The 17,667-nt window shown below is 34.5% G+C and overlaps 3 protein-coding genes across 3 annotated transcripts; 2 read left to right on the top strand and 1 right to left on the bottom strand.

The window, feature by feature from the left end:
* The first annotated feature begins 306 nt into the window (after positions 1 to 306).
* Positions 307 to 3,804, top strand: LOC130645118 (protein kinase C and casein kinase substrate in neurons protein 1-like). Its single transcript, XM_057450995.1, has 5 exons — positions 307 to 1,080; positions 1,156 to 1,422; positions 2,194 to 2,518; positions 2,861 to 2,981; positions 3,435 to 3,804. Exons 1-5 carry the CDS (start codon positions 417 to 419, stop codon positions 3,552 to 3,554), a joined length of 1,497 nt encoding a protein of 498 aa, XP_057306978.1. The 5' UTR covers positions 307 to 416; the 3' UTR covers positions 3,555 to 3,804.
* A 146-nt stretch (positions 3,805 to 3,950) lies between these two features.
* Positions 3,951 to 17,103, bottom strand: LOC130645115 (transient receptor potential cation channel subfamily A member 1 homolog). Its single transcript, XM_057450990.1, has 20 exons — positions 16,975 to 17,103; positions 16,586 to 16,623; positions 15,378 to 15,564; positions 15,201 to 15,269; positions 14,855 to 15,006; positions 14,333 to 14,491; positions 13,453 to 13,802; positions 9,842 to 10,028; positions 9,399 to 9,595; positions 9,051 to 9,277; positions 8,822 to 8,987; positions 8,485 to 8,600; positions 7,928 to 8,163; positions 6,902 to 7,189; positions 6,338 to 6,471; positions 5,848 to 6,061; positions 5,385 to 5,555; positions 4,883 to 4,951; positions 4,535 to 4,696; positions 3,951 to 4,422 (listed from the first exon to the last, which is right to left on the bottom strand). Exons 2-20 carry the CDS (start codon positions 16,598 to 16,600, stop codon positions 4,186 to 4,188), a joined length of 3,336 nt encoding a protein of 1,111 aa, XP_057306973.1. The 5' UTR covers positions 16,601 to 16,623; positions 16,975 to 17,103; the 3' UTR covers positions 3,951 to 4,185.
* Positions 11,415 to 12,526, top strand: LOC130645125 (cystatin-C-like). Its single transcript, XM_057451003.1, has 2 exons — positions 11,415 to 11,638; positions 12,215 to 12,526. The coding sequence occupies exons 1-2, from the start codon at positions 11,463 to 11,465 to the stop codon at positions 12,459 to 12,461; spliced, it is 423 nt and encodes a 140-aa protein (XP_057306986.1). The 5' UTR covers positions 11,415 to 11,462; the 3' UTR covers positions 12,462 to 12,526.
* Positions 17,104 to 17,667: the final 564 nt, after the last annotated feature.

The raw sequence follows: 17,667 nt of genomic DNA, 5'->3' as shown, positions 1-17,667 counted from the left end.
GAGTAATTTGCAGTTTATTTTATTTTTATCAAAGATAAAACTTTTTGTTCTTCAACTACTTTTTCTTTATTTGACTTTTTGCTTATACAAATAAAACAAAATTGCCAATCATATCTCGTCACCCAGGGTCTCACGACCCCTGAGTTGTAATACTTCAGTCTTACGCTACATCACAAAGCGGTTTTTATTGAGCAACGAACATTCCTTAAAATATCCTCTCGTATATAGTGACCAGGTGAGAAGTTCAATTGCTTTTCTCGGCGAAGTAACATTAGTATAAAAACCACTAATATTTTTACAAAATGAATTAATAAGAATATCAATAAAATTGTTAAACAAATTGTACGAATGAATTTATTTTTACTAAAACGACAGAAAAAGCTATTCTTATTTCTATTCATTTTTCGACACGAGATATGAAACAATCTACAGACCAGCAGGATAACAACAAAACGCTTCACCATTCAGCAGACGACGTTGCGATTGAAGATATTTCAGATATAGATCTAAGTGACAAAGAAATGGATTCCACAGATGATTCAAAAGTAAAAGAAATAAAAGAAAACACTGAAAAAGAAAATGATGAATCGAAAGAAAAAGAAATGAAAGAAGATTTGCCAGCAATAGAACCTGAAAACCCAGAACAAGAAAAAGACGTAGAAGTGAATAAGGAGCAGAAAGAAACAAAGGAAAAAGAAGCCGATAAAAAAGAAGAAGAAATGCCAGAGGCAACTAAGGAGATTGTAGAGCAAGAGAAAGTAAAAGAGCCTTCAAGCGACGAAACCTCAGCTGAGCATGAACGCGATAAACCTATAAACAAACCTTCCACACCTACTGCTCCACCGCCGGCCGACGCTCTACTGTATCCAGTTTTACAGGAGCAAGAGAAATTAGTTAAAGAGATTGAAATCAAAGAAGGAAACACCAAGGTTCAACCTGTTGAAGAAAATTTTTGGATTGAAAATAATTATCGCAAAGTTGTACGACGAATAGAGGATGGTTCTAAAACATTGGAAGATTTGTCTAAAATGATCCACGAAAGGGCTGAAATTGAAAATTTATATGCGACTAAACTTAAATGTAAGTCATTTTTTTCTCTCTGTTTTTGTTTTTGTTTTCGTTTTTTTTTTATTTCTAACTGCTTTTACTTCTCAGCATGGCAGAACAAGTGGTTCGAAGTTTCCAACAAATCCTTCGAATATGGGACATCATTTTCAGCTGTCATCGACGGGCTAAAAGAAGGAGTATCGTTAGCAGATCTCCATTCATCAGTTTACACGAGGCTTGAAGGTCTAAGTAAAAGTATTCAAGAATGGAGAAATGAAGTTTACCCAAAAACGCTCACAAAAATAAAAGAAGCAAAAAGAAGCGAAGAAGCTTTTGCTAAAGCTCAAAAGCCTTGGGTTATAAAATATAACGAAGGTATTCATTTAATATTTATTTTTCCAATTCAATTTTATCAATGATTGAATTCAAATTAACTTCATATATTCTCAAAACAAACCACGATTGCCACGGAGCTATTTATATTTATTTTGAATTCGTCAGTAGCAACCTTTTTTAAAATACTTGACCTGCAAGTAATTAAAGTCTGGAAATTACACCGATTGAAGTTTCTTTTACAAAACACAAAGTCGTTCTCAGTGCACTTTGTTTCTTTTCGATTCGTCTTAACTTCCCTCTGCTACAAAGAATTCTCAGTGACGTAGCGTCGAAACGCAGCATATTTTTGTATGCGATATACAAACGTGCAATTTCTTTAATGGCCTTTTCTCTTCTCTGTCTGTCTCTGCGCAGAGTTCACGCAAGTTAGAAAATCGTGTTACGGAAACACAAAATGCAATATATAAAAGAACGAGCGATCCAGTGGATTATTTTATGGGTAAACGCCTAGTTGTATACATCTACAAGGTGTGTTCTTATTGTTCATATGGTATACGTATCAAATTGGCCACTTGGTATGCACCAGGTGGGCACTATAACTTATATTTGGTAGAAGTACTTCAAGACAATTGACCACCAGGAATTATAATGTTTTACGTTTTATTATGTCAAACGACTAATTTTCTTTTACATGCTAAAAAACCCGTTTGAAATCTAGAAGTAACACATGGTTTTACAAAAGCCTGCTTAATCTGTTAAAATAAAGCAAAAAAAACACCTCACTTTTTCTCTTCTTTTTCTTTGATATAGCTAACAAATGTATGAAAGCCTACCACTCCGCCAATCATCTTTGGGGACTTGCAAAAACAGAAGAAAAAAGCTCTACTGAATTAACACCTGAACAGAAGTCAAAACTTCAAACAAAAGTTAAAAAATTAGAACAAGAGATTGACGTCAATAAAGAAAAGTATAAAGAAGCTTTACGAGACATCAGCAATTATAATCCTAAATATATGGACGACATGCAGTACGAGTTTGGAAAGTGTCAGAAGTTTGAAGAAACAAGAAGAACATTTATTAAGGAGAAGTTGATTGCTCTACATGCATGCTTGGATCGCACCATTTTTATTGAAAAGTATGTATCATTAATTTACAATAGTATTATTAGGTTAGGTTTCTTTCTCTTTAACTATTTCGGTAGAATATATATTTTAGTTCTTTGCCCGGTTTCATTGCTCCATGCTAGGAAATTTTGTTGTATCAACTTTTAATGTGACACTTGTCTCCAATGATGTTGGGTTAGCTATGCAAAAACATATTGAAAGGTCTTTCCTTGTTTTTCCATACACGACTTTACACGGATAATATACCTTGCTAAATAATTTCCTGCAAACTTTTTTTCCCAAACTGTAATTTTGTGCTTTAACAAAGATTTTGTTTGTTAAGTTCCATTCACAAAAATCTTCTTCTCGTTTAGCTATAAAGACATCTACGCTGAGTTAAGTTTAGTATACCAAAACATACATATTCAAAATGATTTAAATTGGTACCAGCAAAGTTATGGTATCGACCATCCGTTTGTGACGCTGTCATATGTTGTAAGTTACCTTGCTGTGTTATAAATTGCTATTTCTGTAAGCTTACCCTAATGTTAGGCTTTTGTGCATTTTAAAGTGTTCAGAAAAAAATAAAGCCTTTGTTTTTTTACCCCTAGCGCTTTTATACAACCTCCATCCCAGGGCCTGTTGTTTCTTTTTTATATATCTCGACACCAAGGCGAACATGGTTTTCGTCATATCTGTTAATAATCGCAGCACAAGGGAGAGGCAAAATGCTCTGGGAACGAGGTTGTCTTTTAAAAAATTAATAGGCTTTATTTGCGAATATCACGATCTCACCCACAAGTTTATTTTTACTGCCTGATATAATGAATTGTGAAATTAAATTCTGTAAACACAACGAAACTAACCCCTGTTAAAAACACTTTTTTGATCAGCAGACGACGATAAAACAAAAGCTAAAAATATAAGTAACTTACTTTTCTTTTTTAGGAGTATGATCCCGCATTGCACAACCCGCACGAAACCCCTGCAAATGGTCAAACAAACCAGAGAGCAACACTTTCACCATCATCGAAACAAAAAAAAAGTGGCGTTTGCACAACTTTATAAACAAAGGCCTTCCTAATGCTGAAAGCAGTTACTGTGATCTGGTCCTGATTTTGACGCGTTCTTATGCAGAACTTAAAGTGAATAAGTGAAGGCGTATAAAGCAATTCTTCCTTAACGATAGTTTTAACAACTTCGATCCCAAAGTCTCTTTGCATCAGTTGCACAACAACAAGACAAAAAGTTAATGCTTTCGTATTGTATGAAGAATTATTTCATTTCTATTTTAACAATAGATTTTGGTTATTTTTTAGTCTAGCTACTTTTCTACATACATAATTTACATTAATTTCACTTTTTATTTACAATATAATTTCCTAATACTTACTTTGTGCTTGACAGCAATTCACCCATAAACGACAAATCACAAATTTGTGGTCAAAAGTTGGCAAAAACAATCACACAGACTAGGTTGGTATGAGAAGTGCCCCATGTTTTAGAAAGAGGATGAAATGGGCCATCTAACACTACCAAGCAACAGTACCAAGCAACAGTACCGTATTCCGAGTGTTAGGAGGTTTTAGAAACATACGTTTTTAGTAATAAAACAACTCTATTAAATTCCCAGGGTCCTTAGAAACAAGTTTTAAATTTTAGATATGTTAATTTTAACGAGCTTGGTTGCTACACGATCTCATGTAGCAATTTCATCAACATCTTCTGTGTCAGCTTCTCCTGGTTTATCATCTGTAGGCTTTGCTGGTCTTTTTTTCCTCCTTCTTTGTTGATGTTCGAGCATCTGTGCCATCATAGTTTTTAATTCGTTTATTGTATGTTGTAACTGATCCTCCATATCTTCCACTTTTGTTCCCAGACCACCCATCTTCTGTTGCAACCCTTTTAAGCTATCCTGTAACTCATCTATTGGTTCCTTAAGAAAGAGGGAGAATTGATAAGATTTGTAGGATAAAAACAACAACAACAACAACAACAACATCGTCAAGAACAGAGAAATTGTATGAGAAATTGTTGTAATTGTATACCTTTTCCGTCTTTACAATATCACGCAATTGCGCGATAATTTCTGCATTTATGTTTGATGGTAACATCTTATCTGTATTTGGATAAACTGTCTGTTCACGTGCTATGAATTTTTGACGTAACATTTTTGGAAATATTTTCTCAGAGTCCAAACATAAATCAATCTGAAAAAAAGATAAGATAAGAGAACGAATTCCATTGGCAGATTTTGGTATTCCCTTGTAGCATTTCTAAAATTCTCTGTCTAATTCAGGTTAAAGTAAGTAGTTTACTTAGTAGAGTCGTTCTAAGCCAATTGCACTGCTGCAGCGATAGACTCAAAGTTGTTAGCTACAATCCGCATAACTGACCTGCATAGTGGCTTTGGTCATTTCTGCTTGTTTTTGAACTTCTTGAATATCATCTACGGCTAAACCAACCTATTCACATAAATAAAAAAAATTGTAAAAAATAAAAATTCTGGTAACCTCCAATCAAATTTCAGTACAGTTTTGTCCCGACTGTTTTACAGTCCTATTAACGGCCAAGTAACAATCATAGTAAATTGCCACACTTCAATAACAATCGTGAATAACTTGTTTTAATGAAAGCTAAACATTGTTCAATATTGTTTAAAACTTTCTCTGAGCGTTCGCCAACGACCATTTTCAAGTGGTGTCTTGAAATGAAAGCTTAGATTGTACGGTATTGCGGTTTTTAGTTTGGCCTTACGTAACATATTATATGCCTATGATGAACATAAAGTACTCTATTCCGCTTCGCAACCATTAATTTCTATTCATAAAAAGTGCTCGTACGTTTTAAAGAGTTGTAACAATTAGAAAAAGGTTTCGTTTAAACGTTGTGTCTTACCAGCAAGTTCATTAGAACGATGACCATTAGCAATATAAACAAAATGAAGAGAACCCACGTGACAATAGATGGTTTATGGTCACCAAAAAAGAAGTCGTCAAAATTCATTTCACCAGTCATCATAGCACCGGTTTTGATTAAAGAGCCAAATGGACTGTCAAAAGAAGGAATCTAGGTAAAATAGAGAAGAAGTAAGTAAATGAAGTAGTAAACACAATCGCAGGTAACAAATATAAAATTGGAGTTATTTATTTTATATACTTTCCCGCCATTCGACTTGACTACAAAAATTAGCGCTACGCTGGATTTAAAAAAGGGTGTCATACCGTATTTACTATTTAACCCCCCGATCGGTGATCAACCAACCGACCGATCGATCGATCGATGTTGGAGAAGAATTCATCTAATAAAACTACGAACAATGATAAAAAATGAGCAAATAGATAAAAGATATTCAACTTACTGATTTTTCGTCGTGTAACAGGACATAAAATGAGAATCCGAACGCCATAATAAGAAATATAAACACGACAAAAAATTTGAAGAACGTGCTGATAACGTATAAAAACATGACGATATATATACCAAACATCGGAACTTTTCGGATGAATAAAATAAAATTAAACCATGCCAAAAATACACAAATTGCTCCCGCACTTTTCTGATATGATCCACATCTAGATAATAGGAAACATTATTTAAAAGTGAATCCAAACATTGCTATTGTTTGTGCTACACTTTTATATATAGCAACCAAAATTCATGTTGGAGCTGGGCTAAACACACGTAAGCTTCGTGTTGTATTTGGCCAGTAAGGATATAATTGTAAATAATGTGATTCATCCATCCATCCAGAATGTGGCTTGGCAAAAAATCATTAAGACGAGACAGAAGGTGAGAAAACGCTAGGAAATATCTACAATGAAATGCTATAAAAATGGTCTATAACGTACACTAAACCAGCCTTCTCCAAAGGAAGATCAATCAAATCATCAATAACATTGGCAATTGCTAACAGATAGACTGTCCATTCAAGAAGGTTGTCAATAGCAAAGTAATCCAAACGTTGACTAACCATTTGCATTAACTAAAAAAAATAGATGAAATAAATTCAAGACATTTGCGCGAAATTGGCGAAATTGAATTCCAGCGAAAAAGCGTTTAATAAATCGCGAAATTAATTTTGGTAGAAAATATTTATATGGTGATACAGTGATAATGTCTTTGTTGGTACTTAGGAGGATACTAAATGCCACAATAAGGTTGGTATCAATCAATTTTCAGGTAAATAACTGTTACCTTTATTTTAATCGCGTAAATTCCCACAAACAAAGACTATAAATTTTCGCAAATAAAACGAACTCTGGGCACGAAAATCTCTGATGCTATTATGTTAAATGTTATTTTTTAAAAATTATTAAAAGTTAAAAGCATGTCCCACCGAAACAATTAAGCGGAATAAAATTTAGTCAGTGGGCTGCTTTGAAAATTCTTTACAAAGACATGAACTCACTCACCTCGAACAGTAGATGAATAAGTGCTAAAAGAAACACCACATATTTCCCAAACACCACGAAAATCTTCATTTCTAAAGTTGCATTCTTTACATCTATAGTGCAATCTGTAGCTCTGTATGGTTCACGGAGCGGTGCGGATACCATGATATAACCAGTCACAAAGAAGAGAAAACAGACATACAGTAGCAACTTGAAATAGTAAACATAGAACGCAAATTTCATCCACTTCATGTTGATCATACTTAGTGTTAGCGGATGACTTAAAAGTTCTTGACGTTGATGTTCGACCTGTAAAATAATGTAATGCATTTTTAAGATTCTTTTTTTACTGAGATCCTTAAAGGGCCATGCCAGTGTTGAAGATATACAGCCGCTATAAATCATTGATAAAGCCCCCGGGTGCTTTATAGTTTGAGGCTCTAAGGGGGCGTCAATTAGAGCAAGGAGGTAATTTTATTGTATAACAGTATTTTTTATGAAAGCAGGTAATTATTTAAAATCCAATGTGATTTGAACAAGTTGCGAATTGAAGGAATTAAAAATATAGCAAACTGTTTTGCTTATTTTCACTCTTTCGGTTATCTTACTATATTCTTCATAAAGACAAAGATACATCACAGAAAATCAAGAAAATCTAAGCGAAGATATCTTCCAGGGCAACCTTAACCCCGGGCGCTTCGTCTCTTTGTTATAACGGGACGGCGGACGAAATAGACAAAATTTTCTTTCTTGTCGTTCCTTATATCAAAAAGAGAAAAAATCCTGGGTGGCTTCCAGGGTTAATTAACGCTAAATTTTATGCCAAAGGACAAGCGTTTTTGTGAGAGAGTTTAAAAATAGAAAAATGAGTGGCCACTTATTTCGATGTTAAAAAAAGCGGTGAAGTGCATGAACACGGTGTTGCTGGACATATTTTGAATTGAGATATTATAACCTGCTAAATCCTAAAACATCCTCGTTCCAAGACCGCTATCGCTAACATGACTACCGGTGACCTTAATGACAAGAACTGCAAAAAACACATACCATATAACTAAACACATGCGACTCTTTTTTCTCCAATTCCTTTTCTATTTTTTCTATCGTATATAATTCTCCTTTCCCTTTCCCCTCCTCTGTGTCCTTTCTAACAATATCACATGGCCAGTTACTGTACACGTCGTCCAAGAATTCGTACTTTAAAGTAAAGCTGTATTTTTCATCATCGTTCGGAAACTCTTCTTCTTCAGCGATGCAACGGTTTAAACAATGCATCGCAACATCTAATACACAATAAATTCAAAATAAAAGATTCATATTAACCTCGGTCGCATGCACTTCTTTTATGATAAGAAAAGTGGATATGAACATTTAATATCTTATGGTAACTTTCACCGCAGTCATTTTAACAGAGTGTGGCTAAAGTTATCATCACAAATAGGCAAAACAAAATGACGTTGTCGAATTACAATAGATCAGTCCAAATCAGACTAGGCCGCAGTTGATTACCTTCTCGCAAGTCAGTTACAAAACTATAGTACAAACTTAACAACGCAGACACAAGTAAATCAAACGCCTTTAACATAACGTGAAAATGAACCCACCTGGCATACGAGCTATCATTTTTCTTAACGGAGTCGTAACGCGCCCATCTTCCAGAGTGCGATTACGCATGGCGGTATGCCAATCTCTGTGATTTAATATGGCAATGGCTGCATCACTAAAAATACATCAGGTTATGGTAATACATAGAAAGCATGTTTCATATAAGGTGTCCTTATCAACAGTAGTTACCAGGATTTTGACTTTTTGTGTGATGAGTACTAATAAATGTTATTCGTAAGAGCACAAAAGCAGCAAGAGATTTACTAGGGTTTGAAAACGCCTTGTAATCAAAGTGAAGTTATGAGAAGTCTTAATACGGGAAGAGAAAAAGCATACTCATTTCGATTATCGATGGCGAGATCCAAAGCATTTCTACCATTATTATCCGTCATTCCAACTTCACAGTGTTTTAGTAATTCTTCCGTTGTTTCAACATGACCTTCAATGCAACTAAGATGGAGAGGTGTTGACCCCGATTCACTTGCGGACTGGACGGACGCACCTGCATGAGATAATTGTTTTAGCATGAGATTGTACTATATGCAAGAATAATGTTCGCACTTACCTCCCCAAATAAGTATTTTCACTGCCTCTGTATGTCCGCTAGTTGCAGCACAATCCAATGGAGTCATTGCTTCGGCATTTTTATCGTTAACTGCAGCTCCACATTTCAGTAAATATTCAATTACATCGTGGTGACCTTTTAAAGCAGCAAGGTGAAGTGCGGCATTTCCTTCCGTGTCAAAGTCGTTAATAGCAGAAGCATTTTTCTCCAAGATATTATCAACGACACTAAAAAACAATATTTATTAAATTTTTGCCCCTAAATATATATTCTTTGTGATAACAGCCAGCCTATAAAACATTACGAACGTTACGAACCAATACTAAGCTGATTAGACAAGTTACTTACTCGTCCTGTCCATAAAAAGCTGCTAAATGCAAAGGTGTTTTTCCATCATTATTTCTACTTTGTACATCAGCGTCTGCATCTAATAATCTAATAGCGATTTCTTCATAACCATTTGCGCATGCAATATGCAATGGTGTGTTGCTGTCTTTATCTTTCGTGTTAATGATCTTGTCTAAATCTGCAAACTTCAATAGCGTCTAAAAAGTTTAATAATTAGCGGCAACGGAACATTTTGACTCTTTTTACCATTTTAAAGCTAGATTTGGTGAAATTTGAATGGTCTCAAGGTTAAAATTATTGTTTAAGGCCTTATTTCACTTTATTGACATTGGGACCGACGCGAACATTTCTTTTTGATATTGTTTTCCCAGGTTTCAAAAAGGCAAAAAGAGACCCTGTGAACGAGGTTTGGTATTTTCATAAGTTAACCAATGTTAACTCACATGTACACCTTTCTCATTGTTATCTTGCACTGCCATATGAAGTGCGGTACGATCTTCTTTATCGCATAACTCGATGTTAGCACCGTTCTCCAGTAAGTATTTAATAGTTCTAGAATTACTAGAGCTGCTCGATGCGAGAATTAAAGGAGTTAGCTGCAAATCGTCCCTCATGTTGATGTCAGCATTTCTAAAATGATTATTTTGGATTATTAAAAAAACTTTGTACATGCAAAAAAGATAATGTTACAGGGTGTAAAATCGTGCCAGACATGTAATATGGTGTAGAGGTGAAAGATATCCACGGTTAAACACGAAATCACAGTTGCAAGGCTTACTGGCAGTGTTTAAAATGATTTCCATAAACTTTTTTACGGTCAGTGCACTAAATAAGCAGTTAATCGATTCATTAGTAATGTCAAATAAAATTTAATGTAACACGCACTGGAAAGCCTAAATGTTATAGGAAGTGAGGCAAAGGATACTCAAAGTTTCTTCATTGCAGTATACAGTTTAGGTACAAGTTTGATTGACCCGTATTGAGTATGAGGATGACCAATAGAGAAATGTTAACGAGTGAATTATTGAAACTTAACTACAATCTTTAATTCCTGCCTTTCCCATCTAGGTTGGATTTTCAAGAGGCAACCAGTTTTGACCCTACGACTAAGTGTAGCAGAATGGGGACCAAAATGTAATAATTGTATGCTAATTAATGTCTAAGATTGTAGATACGTTGCGGGACGTTTCTGAAATATGAACTATGAATTTATAAACTGAAAGCAAAATTAAGACATCTAAATACTTTTGTTTTTTCTTTCATTATATAAAGTTACCAGTGCATTTTGTAGAAAAGAAACAAAATAAAACGCCGCCTTAACCGGTACAGGCTACGGTTTTGTCCGCTTTAAACAGGTGTCCAATTCAGAGATGTGTCCGATTTTAAGAGATGTCTGGTTTAAGGAGGTACCAGATTTTGAGAGGTCTAAAATTTAATTGTAAAATGAAAAATATAATGTAATTCAAGACTATTCTTGATTTTTTGTAATAACAAAGCAACGTAAGGTAGTGTTTGGTTTGACGTAAGTGTCCGTTTCGACGGATTTCTGCTTTATGCACACCCCATCGTTGTATCGAGAACTATTACACGCGGAGTATAAATACTCATTTAAAAAAAATTAAAATGGTATTAAACTGTTATTACAAGTAGACTTCAGACGTTTTTCTAAGTTTATCGTTTGGTTTGACTCTCAAATGATGGCCTGGGAATGAGGTAAATAGAAGATGGTGTAATAGCTGCACACAAACAGCTTGACAGCCGTACAAATAGTATATTTATTCATACTTACTTTCTCTATCATTTGTATCAACAAAATGGCGTCTTAATTAGAACAGACTTTGTCAATATCATTTACATTCCGGGGGTTGAACACATATCCCCGTGTCTATCATTTTGATATCCAGCTTTCATTTAAAGCTTTCTGATCAGAATAAAAAATAAGTTTAGGAAAAAGGTTGAAATAGTTTTCCCCCCTATTTATAAGTTAAGCGTTATTAGTCTCAGAAAGTATAAAAAGAAGATGTTTTTCAATACTTCATTTCGAAAGTAGTCGATTGCCTCGTAATGTATTCTGTGTTAGTGTTTTTGGCTGGAATCGCCTGCGCTGTGGCAGGATTGGGCGGCGGGATTTTTGAAATGTCGAAAGAAGAAATTTCGAAAGCTCAAGATTTGATGACAGGAGTCGACATGGCTGTTGATCAGTTGAATGAGAAGAACAATAGACGCGAAAACAAAATGAGGTATAGCTTTTTTTATCAAAATATTTGTTAATATTTACAACGCTTTTGTGTGCACGTGAATGTGGACAAGAGAACAGAAGTCAAATTCGGTTTTCACAAATGTATGGTTGTGATTGTGATACTGATGGAAATTTAACACTGCGATAAATGTTATGTATGTTTTTTTAGTTCCTCGATAATCTTAACTATTCTAGGATAAAGCAGCCGCAAATAAATCCAAAATCCACTGCCGTTCTTAGCTAACGGGTTGATTCAACTTCAGAAATATAAAAAAGTGTGATTACAAGCTATTTCTTAAAATAGATAAGAAAAAATATCTTACTAACACGTATTTAATCAACCTCGTTTCCAGGGCATTTTGCCTTGTTGATGAAGTTGATAGCGGCAAAACCCTGGGAACGAGGTTGGTATTCAATGCTTTTTTTCTTCATTCTTTTTCACATTTCTGTACAACTCTTGATTTCCCGAATCCCGGATTTTTTGAACGTTCTTCTTGGTGCCTTGAAAGTTCGAAAATGGGGTTCTACTGTAAGGTTTAAGGGAATATTTGTAAAAATTTGATGGAATTTTATCTAGACTTGTTGCAGAATCTATTGTGAGAGCGTCCAGACAAGTCGTTAGTGGTACGTTATACAGAGTAGAAATCAGAATGGTCAGCTCTGTTTGTAAAAACACAGATGCAAATAGCAACAAAAAGATCACTGACTGTCCTGCTGACAACAGTGGTGTAAGCCGACGATGCAAGTTCACCATTTGGTCACGACCGTGGGTAAACGAGAAAAAACAAATTCTTATCAGAGGTATCCACTGCTCGCAGAATTAAATGTACACCTAACGATGAAAGATAAAGTAATTTTGACATGAAATATTATGATGATAGATTGTTTACTCTTTCGTAGTTTTCATTTTATTTAAACATCTCAAGTTAGAAAACATCTGTTTTTTTCAATAGAATATTATTGACAATCTAAATATTACAATCCGTTGGAGCAATTGTGGCACAGATAAAAGAGGGTATCTACACGCTACTTTCATAAAATCATAAAATTAAATATGATAATCAGACTTACCATTCCCAATTAGCTCCTCTACCAAATGGAGATAGAAACGACTTTGCTCATACAAATTTTTAGTTTCTTTTAGCAGATCAAAAAACAAATAAACTATAGCGTCGTATCTTTTATAATATAGTAAAACCTATCTATAGTAGACATTATTCTAACCAAAAACGTATCCGCTATGCAGAGGTTGGTTGTTAGATATGGAATGGAACCAGACCAAGACTAAGTAGAAGAGAAAGGGTGGCCCCTAATAAATGATTTTTCTAGGTGTAGACGGATGTAAATTGAATGTACAACATTGCAGGTCCATTAGATGTATATACTATACGCCTGCCTCAAATAAGTCTGCGCATGTAGTGATTGAGTCTACCGGTGCTGCGAGACGGCGTCCAATATGAAATTGAGAAAAGAATTCTGTCGGTGAGGTCGGATTAAAGAAAAAATTAGGAGCCAGTTTTACATTACTAATATGGTCACGAAGAGAAAAGTTTAAATATAGTTTGACCAATTTCAGGTTCCCTGTAATGAAATTGTCCATTAGTCGTTAGGAAAATCTGTCTGCTGTAAAGTGTCCTAAGGGTTGGACTAGAATATTTTACCCGTTTCTGTACAAATCTTCCGTTAATGCGTTGAAAAATGCAGGGAGGCTTCACATGTTAAACTTATCGTTTTACATGATTTTATTTTAACAATATAATAGACATCAATTTTAAAGCTCGAGAAGCCATGCAAGTAGTAAACAATTATACATACTCCTTAATCAGCATATCCACAACTTTATTCTTTCCGAATCTTGAAGCTTTATGCAAAGCTGTTCGTCCCATATCATTTTTTTTATCAACCTCGCATCCATGCGCTAACAATAATTTCACAATTTCAACATGTCCAGTAACAGCAGCAATATGTAACACTGTTTCTCCGTCATCCATAAGTTGATTGACGTCACAGCCTCGTTCCAGTAATAATTTTACTACTTGCAAGTGAGAACTAAGAACAGCTAGATGTAACAACGCTTGACCTTCTATATTCTGCTGCTCGATAATTCTGGGTATAGCTGATATGCCATGTTGTTGTTGAACGAGATCAAACATATGTTCAATCAACTGTAAAAAAGATAAGCAAAGTTTTAGAATATAGGTTTAATGTTGTAAAATTTTCCGCCCAGGTGGCAAGATCTCTTCTTCCAAATGTAAATTCTACTCTTTTACAAAAAGACGTAACGAAGGCGTCACAGTATATATCATGGCCAATTATCCGAACCATCGATTATTCAAACAATTTTGTTGGTCCCGTAAAGTTATCGGTATAACTCGGTTCTTACTTTTGTTAGGCTTATTATATTCAAGTGGAACCTAAAGTCTCAATATAACAGACACGATAATTTGCTTTTGTAATCCATCGCTACATTAGGTAGAGTGTTCCCTACCTAATAAAAGAGGACATTGGTTCAAACCTCGGCCAAGTTGTACCAGTCACTATGACAACCTTAAATGATGCGCGAATGACGATTGAGTAGTTTAGTCTCTGCTTTCTTGTAAGGTTTTCACGACATAAAAATTTTCATTAAGTTTAAAAAAAAATAATTTTTGAGCGTTTTTTAACATCCATTTGAATAAAAAAATTGTGAACTTACTTTTGTATGACCAGTGGAGACTGCAACATGAATTGGTGTCATTTTTGCTTCATTTTCTGCCAGTATATTTGCGCCCTTTTCTGACAGCAAATCCAAAATATCTAGAGAGCCGAATGCGCAAGCGTGATGTATTGGCTGGGTTTTTAACTTGTCTTGCGCCTAAAAGATATGTAAAAGAATAACCTTGTGCAGATAATTAAAGCCTAACAATCTTTCTGTTTTTAAAAGCGTTACTTTTTTTAATCGTCCTAAATACAGTGCGTAATACATCATTTAGGAAAATTGTTTCATCGGTAAATGTTTACTTTGCAGGAATAGTGGCCCAATTAAAACAGATGTCTGCGCTGGAGGGTGCGATTAACCAAAGGAGCAAGCTTATAAAGCCTTTTTGTCTCTAAATGTTGTGCTTATTCAGAGGGAGCGTGGTAAATCAAGGAATTAATTTCTTTACCTCTAAATGGAATAAATAAACGGAGAGAACTAAAATTATATTATATTTATTAAGAAAGCGTTGGTAGATACCTCGATATTGATATCTTTAACTTTAAGAAGTTCCCTCACGGCCTTCTCATTTCCCTTTAAACACGCGTAATGCAAAGGCGTTGATCCGCTGTCATCTACAGCATTAGCGTTTGCTTCACTGTATATTAATAACTGCAACAGTGAGCAATCATCTAAACAAAAGACGGCTCTTTTAAAAGAAACGAACAAAACTTGCATCTATCATGGGCACGAGGTTGCTTGTATACTTGGGCATGGTTTGTAGCACGCAACCTCCTTTCCAGTCATTTTTTGAATTCTCTGTTATCATTATTATTATTGTTTCAGATGAAAGTTTTAAAATTGGAAACAATCTGGTTAGTCTTACCATTCGCTTTCATATATCGGGTTGCATAATGAAGTGGGGTAGTGTTTCCCTTTCCTGGTACATTTATATCTAAAAATACATGTTAGAAAGAGAAACAGAGATCATAGTTTATGTTTTTGTAAATATTAAATTATGATCATTTAACGCTTTAAATTTTTTCCCCAAAGCAACCCTTACCGGCGCCTTTTTCTAGCAGTATTCGGACCACACCAATGTTATTGTACTTTACTGCGTAATGAAGGGGCGTCAATTGATGTGAGTCGTGTCTCCCCAAAGTTGCTTTGCGACCAGCGAGATCAACTATTTCACTGAACAGTTCATCGATGCGACTTTTTAATTCTTTTTCGTTTCCATTTTTGGCACTCTGTTAAACGAAGAAGAAAATCTTAATTCCTCTTATTTTTTGAAATACTACGATCTTAATCTTTCGTTGCCAAGCATGGTTTCATGCCGCATGCTTTCGCGACGTTTAAGGTTAGGCGCTACCGGATGAGAAATACAATTCTCTTTCATATGGACCTTACCCTCGCCGTTTTCTTTCATCAAAAAAAAAGTCCCAAATGTACCCTTTAATGAATTATTAATTTTAGGCTGTGACACTTGAAACAGTACTGAGTGACTATTGCACAGTTGGGCCTGTTAGAAAAACCTCAAGAAAAAGCTCATGGGTTTATAAACAAAAAGCAAAAAATCAATTTTAAGGATTACCAAATTTCCTCTTTTTATTATCTGTAATAATAAATGTTCCACCTTTGCAGAAAAGATCCTTGCCTCCTTAAACGCATAGTTGCCAAAGAACTTTTCCGTTTCCTCATTTTTTTTTTTCTGATTCAAGCCAAAGCTCTGAACGGTTAATAGCTCAAAATTTTTTTAGACTTGTGTATTGTTCTAGTGTATTTATTTTAAAAAATGTTTTTTTTTTAATCATCCGTCTTCACTACACTATGTTTTTACGCCCAAATATTTTACAAGCCACGAAACAGTTTTGCATCAATGAAATGATGTTATGCTTCCAATAAACCGCCATTGCTGCTAGATGCCACCCTTAATTAAAATTAAACGCTCTCCCTTTTCAAGACGCTCCCACTCATAAATGTATCTTTTAAGGAGATATTTATTTGAAACAAAATGCGAATGTTGAATTTCAACAATAAAAAAACTTCACAAGTACCCATTGGAAATTTCAAGAAAAAAATATGGCTAATGCTTCACAGGCTGACACAATTGACGATGACGATATTAATGGTGGTGATATAACTATTTATATGCAAGAAAAAAGCGAAAAAATACAAAAAAAATTCCTTTTGCCGCCCTCTTTTAAGCGTTTCCGTGCATTTATTCAAAGCAGCACAGAAGTCCATGGGCTGTTATAAAGCAATTCTCACCTCATAAAGATTCATTATCCCATATGTCTGATGGATTTCTGAAACATAAAAAGACATTATTAATAATTCACTTATATTTATTTATTTACATCTTTCTTAATCTTTATTTCTTGTATAATTTATTTCATTATGCGGTGTAGAATCATATAGCAAGTCACATATTTATTGCATTGATGCCATTTTTCTACACCGTGCCGGGTTTTACTTCGCAAATTGTAGTCAAAAAATCGCTTGTTAATATATTTATTATTTAAACAAATTATATCAGATATTGGAAGCTATAAACATATCAGTTAGAATCGTTTAAAAATTGCACACGAAAAACTACAAATAATTTCAACACGTTAAAACTCAAGTTTTGAAAGTTGCTCTCAGACATAATAACTTACACAATGCTTACAACAGCATCTTCTTTCTACAGTTCTGGTCAAAAGTAAACAAATACTAAACCACGTGAAAATTTATCGTAAAAATCTATTTAATTCGTCCAATAATTTTTTTTTCTCGCATGAGTAATTTTATAAAATATTTTACCGAGCACGGTATCTTCTGAATTTTTTTCGCATGCTCTGTATAAGATGCTGTGAAGTTTCTTAGATTTAAAATGACCCAGAATCTAAGACGAAAAATGCACAGTATTGTTAATTAATTAAACTCCCAGATATTATTTTCAAGTGGAAAACGATATAGTACAAAAAGAATAAAACGACAAACAACCTCGTTCCTAGAGCCTCTTAAATTTTTGGCATAAAATAATACGAAAACAGGTCTTTCTGTCTGTAACAGGCAAAGTCGATTATATTATTTACAATTTTATTTAAAAGCGTCTATAAAACATCCTCCAAAAAAATGTTAACGTTTTTAATTGGCGAGAATAAATTATGTGATAAAAAAAAGTGATTTCAGTAGCTAGGAAGTTTATTGTATGTTAATTTGAATTTGACAGGAACTTCGTTATAATTTATTGTATGGGTAAAGTTGCGCAACGTTGCTATATCATTGTTGTGCCAGGACTAAGTTGGACAAACTAAATTCTGTTTCAAAACTGGCGGCAAAACTGGCGGTAAAACCCGTCTCCGCGA

Source organism: Hydractinia symbiolongicarpus, chromosome 5, assembly GCF_029227915.1.
Source record: "Hydractinia symbiolongicarpus strain clone_291-10 chromosome 5, HSymV2.1, whole genome shotgun sequence".
Taxonomy (NCBI): Eukaryota; Metazoa; Cnidaria; class Hydrozoa; order Anthoathecata; family Hydractiniidae; genus Hydractinia; species Hydractinia symbiolongicarpus.
Note: the sequence above shows the minus strand (reverse complement) of the source record. Positions and strands in the feature narration are given on the sequence as shown.

Coding starts and splice junctions, on each gene's coding strand:
- LOC130645118 (XM_057450995.1), top strand. CDS start 417: ATGAAACAATCTACAGACCAGCAGGATAACAACAAAACGCTTCACCAT. Junction 1,423..2,193: donor GGTTATAAAATATAACGAAG/GTATTCATTTAA, acceptor TCTTTGATATAG/CTAACAAATGTATGAAAGCC. Junction 2,982..3,434: donor TTGTGACGCTGTCATATGTT/GTAAGTTACCTT, acceptor TTTCTTTTTTAG/GAGTATGATCCCGCATTGCA.
- LOC130645115 (XM_057450990.1), bottom strand. Junction 9,278..9,398: donor GCTTTTTATGGACAGGACGA/GTAAGTAACTTG, acceptor ATTGTTTTTTAG/TGTCGTTGATAATATCTTGG. Junction 4,697..4,882: donor TGACCAAAGCCACTATGCAG/GTCAGTTATGCG, acceptor TCTTTTTTTCAG/ATTGATTTATGTTTGGACTC.
- LOC130645125 (XM_057451003.1), top strand. CDS start 11,463: ATGTATTCTGTGTTAGTGTTTTTGGCTGGAATCGCCTGCGCTGTGGCA. Junction 11,639..12,214: donor AGACGCGAAAACAAAATGAG/GTATAGCTTTTT, acceptor AATTTTATCTAG/ACTTGTTGCAGAATCTATTG.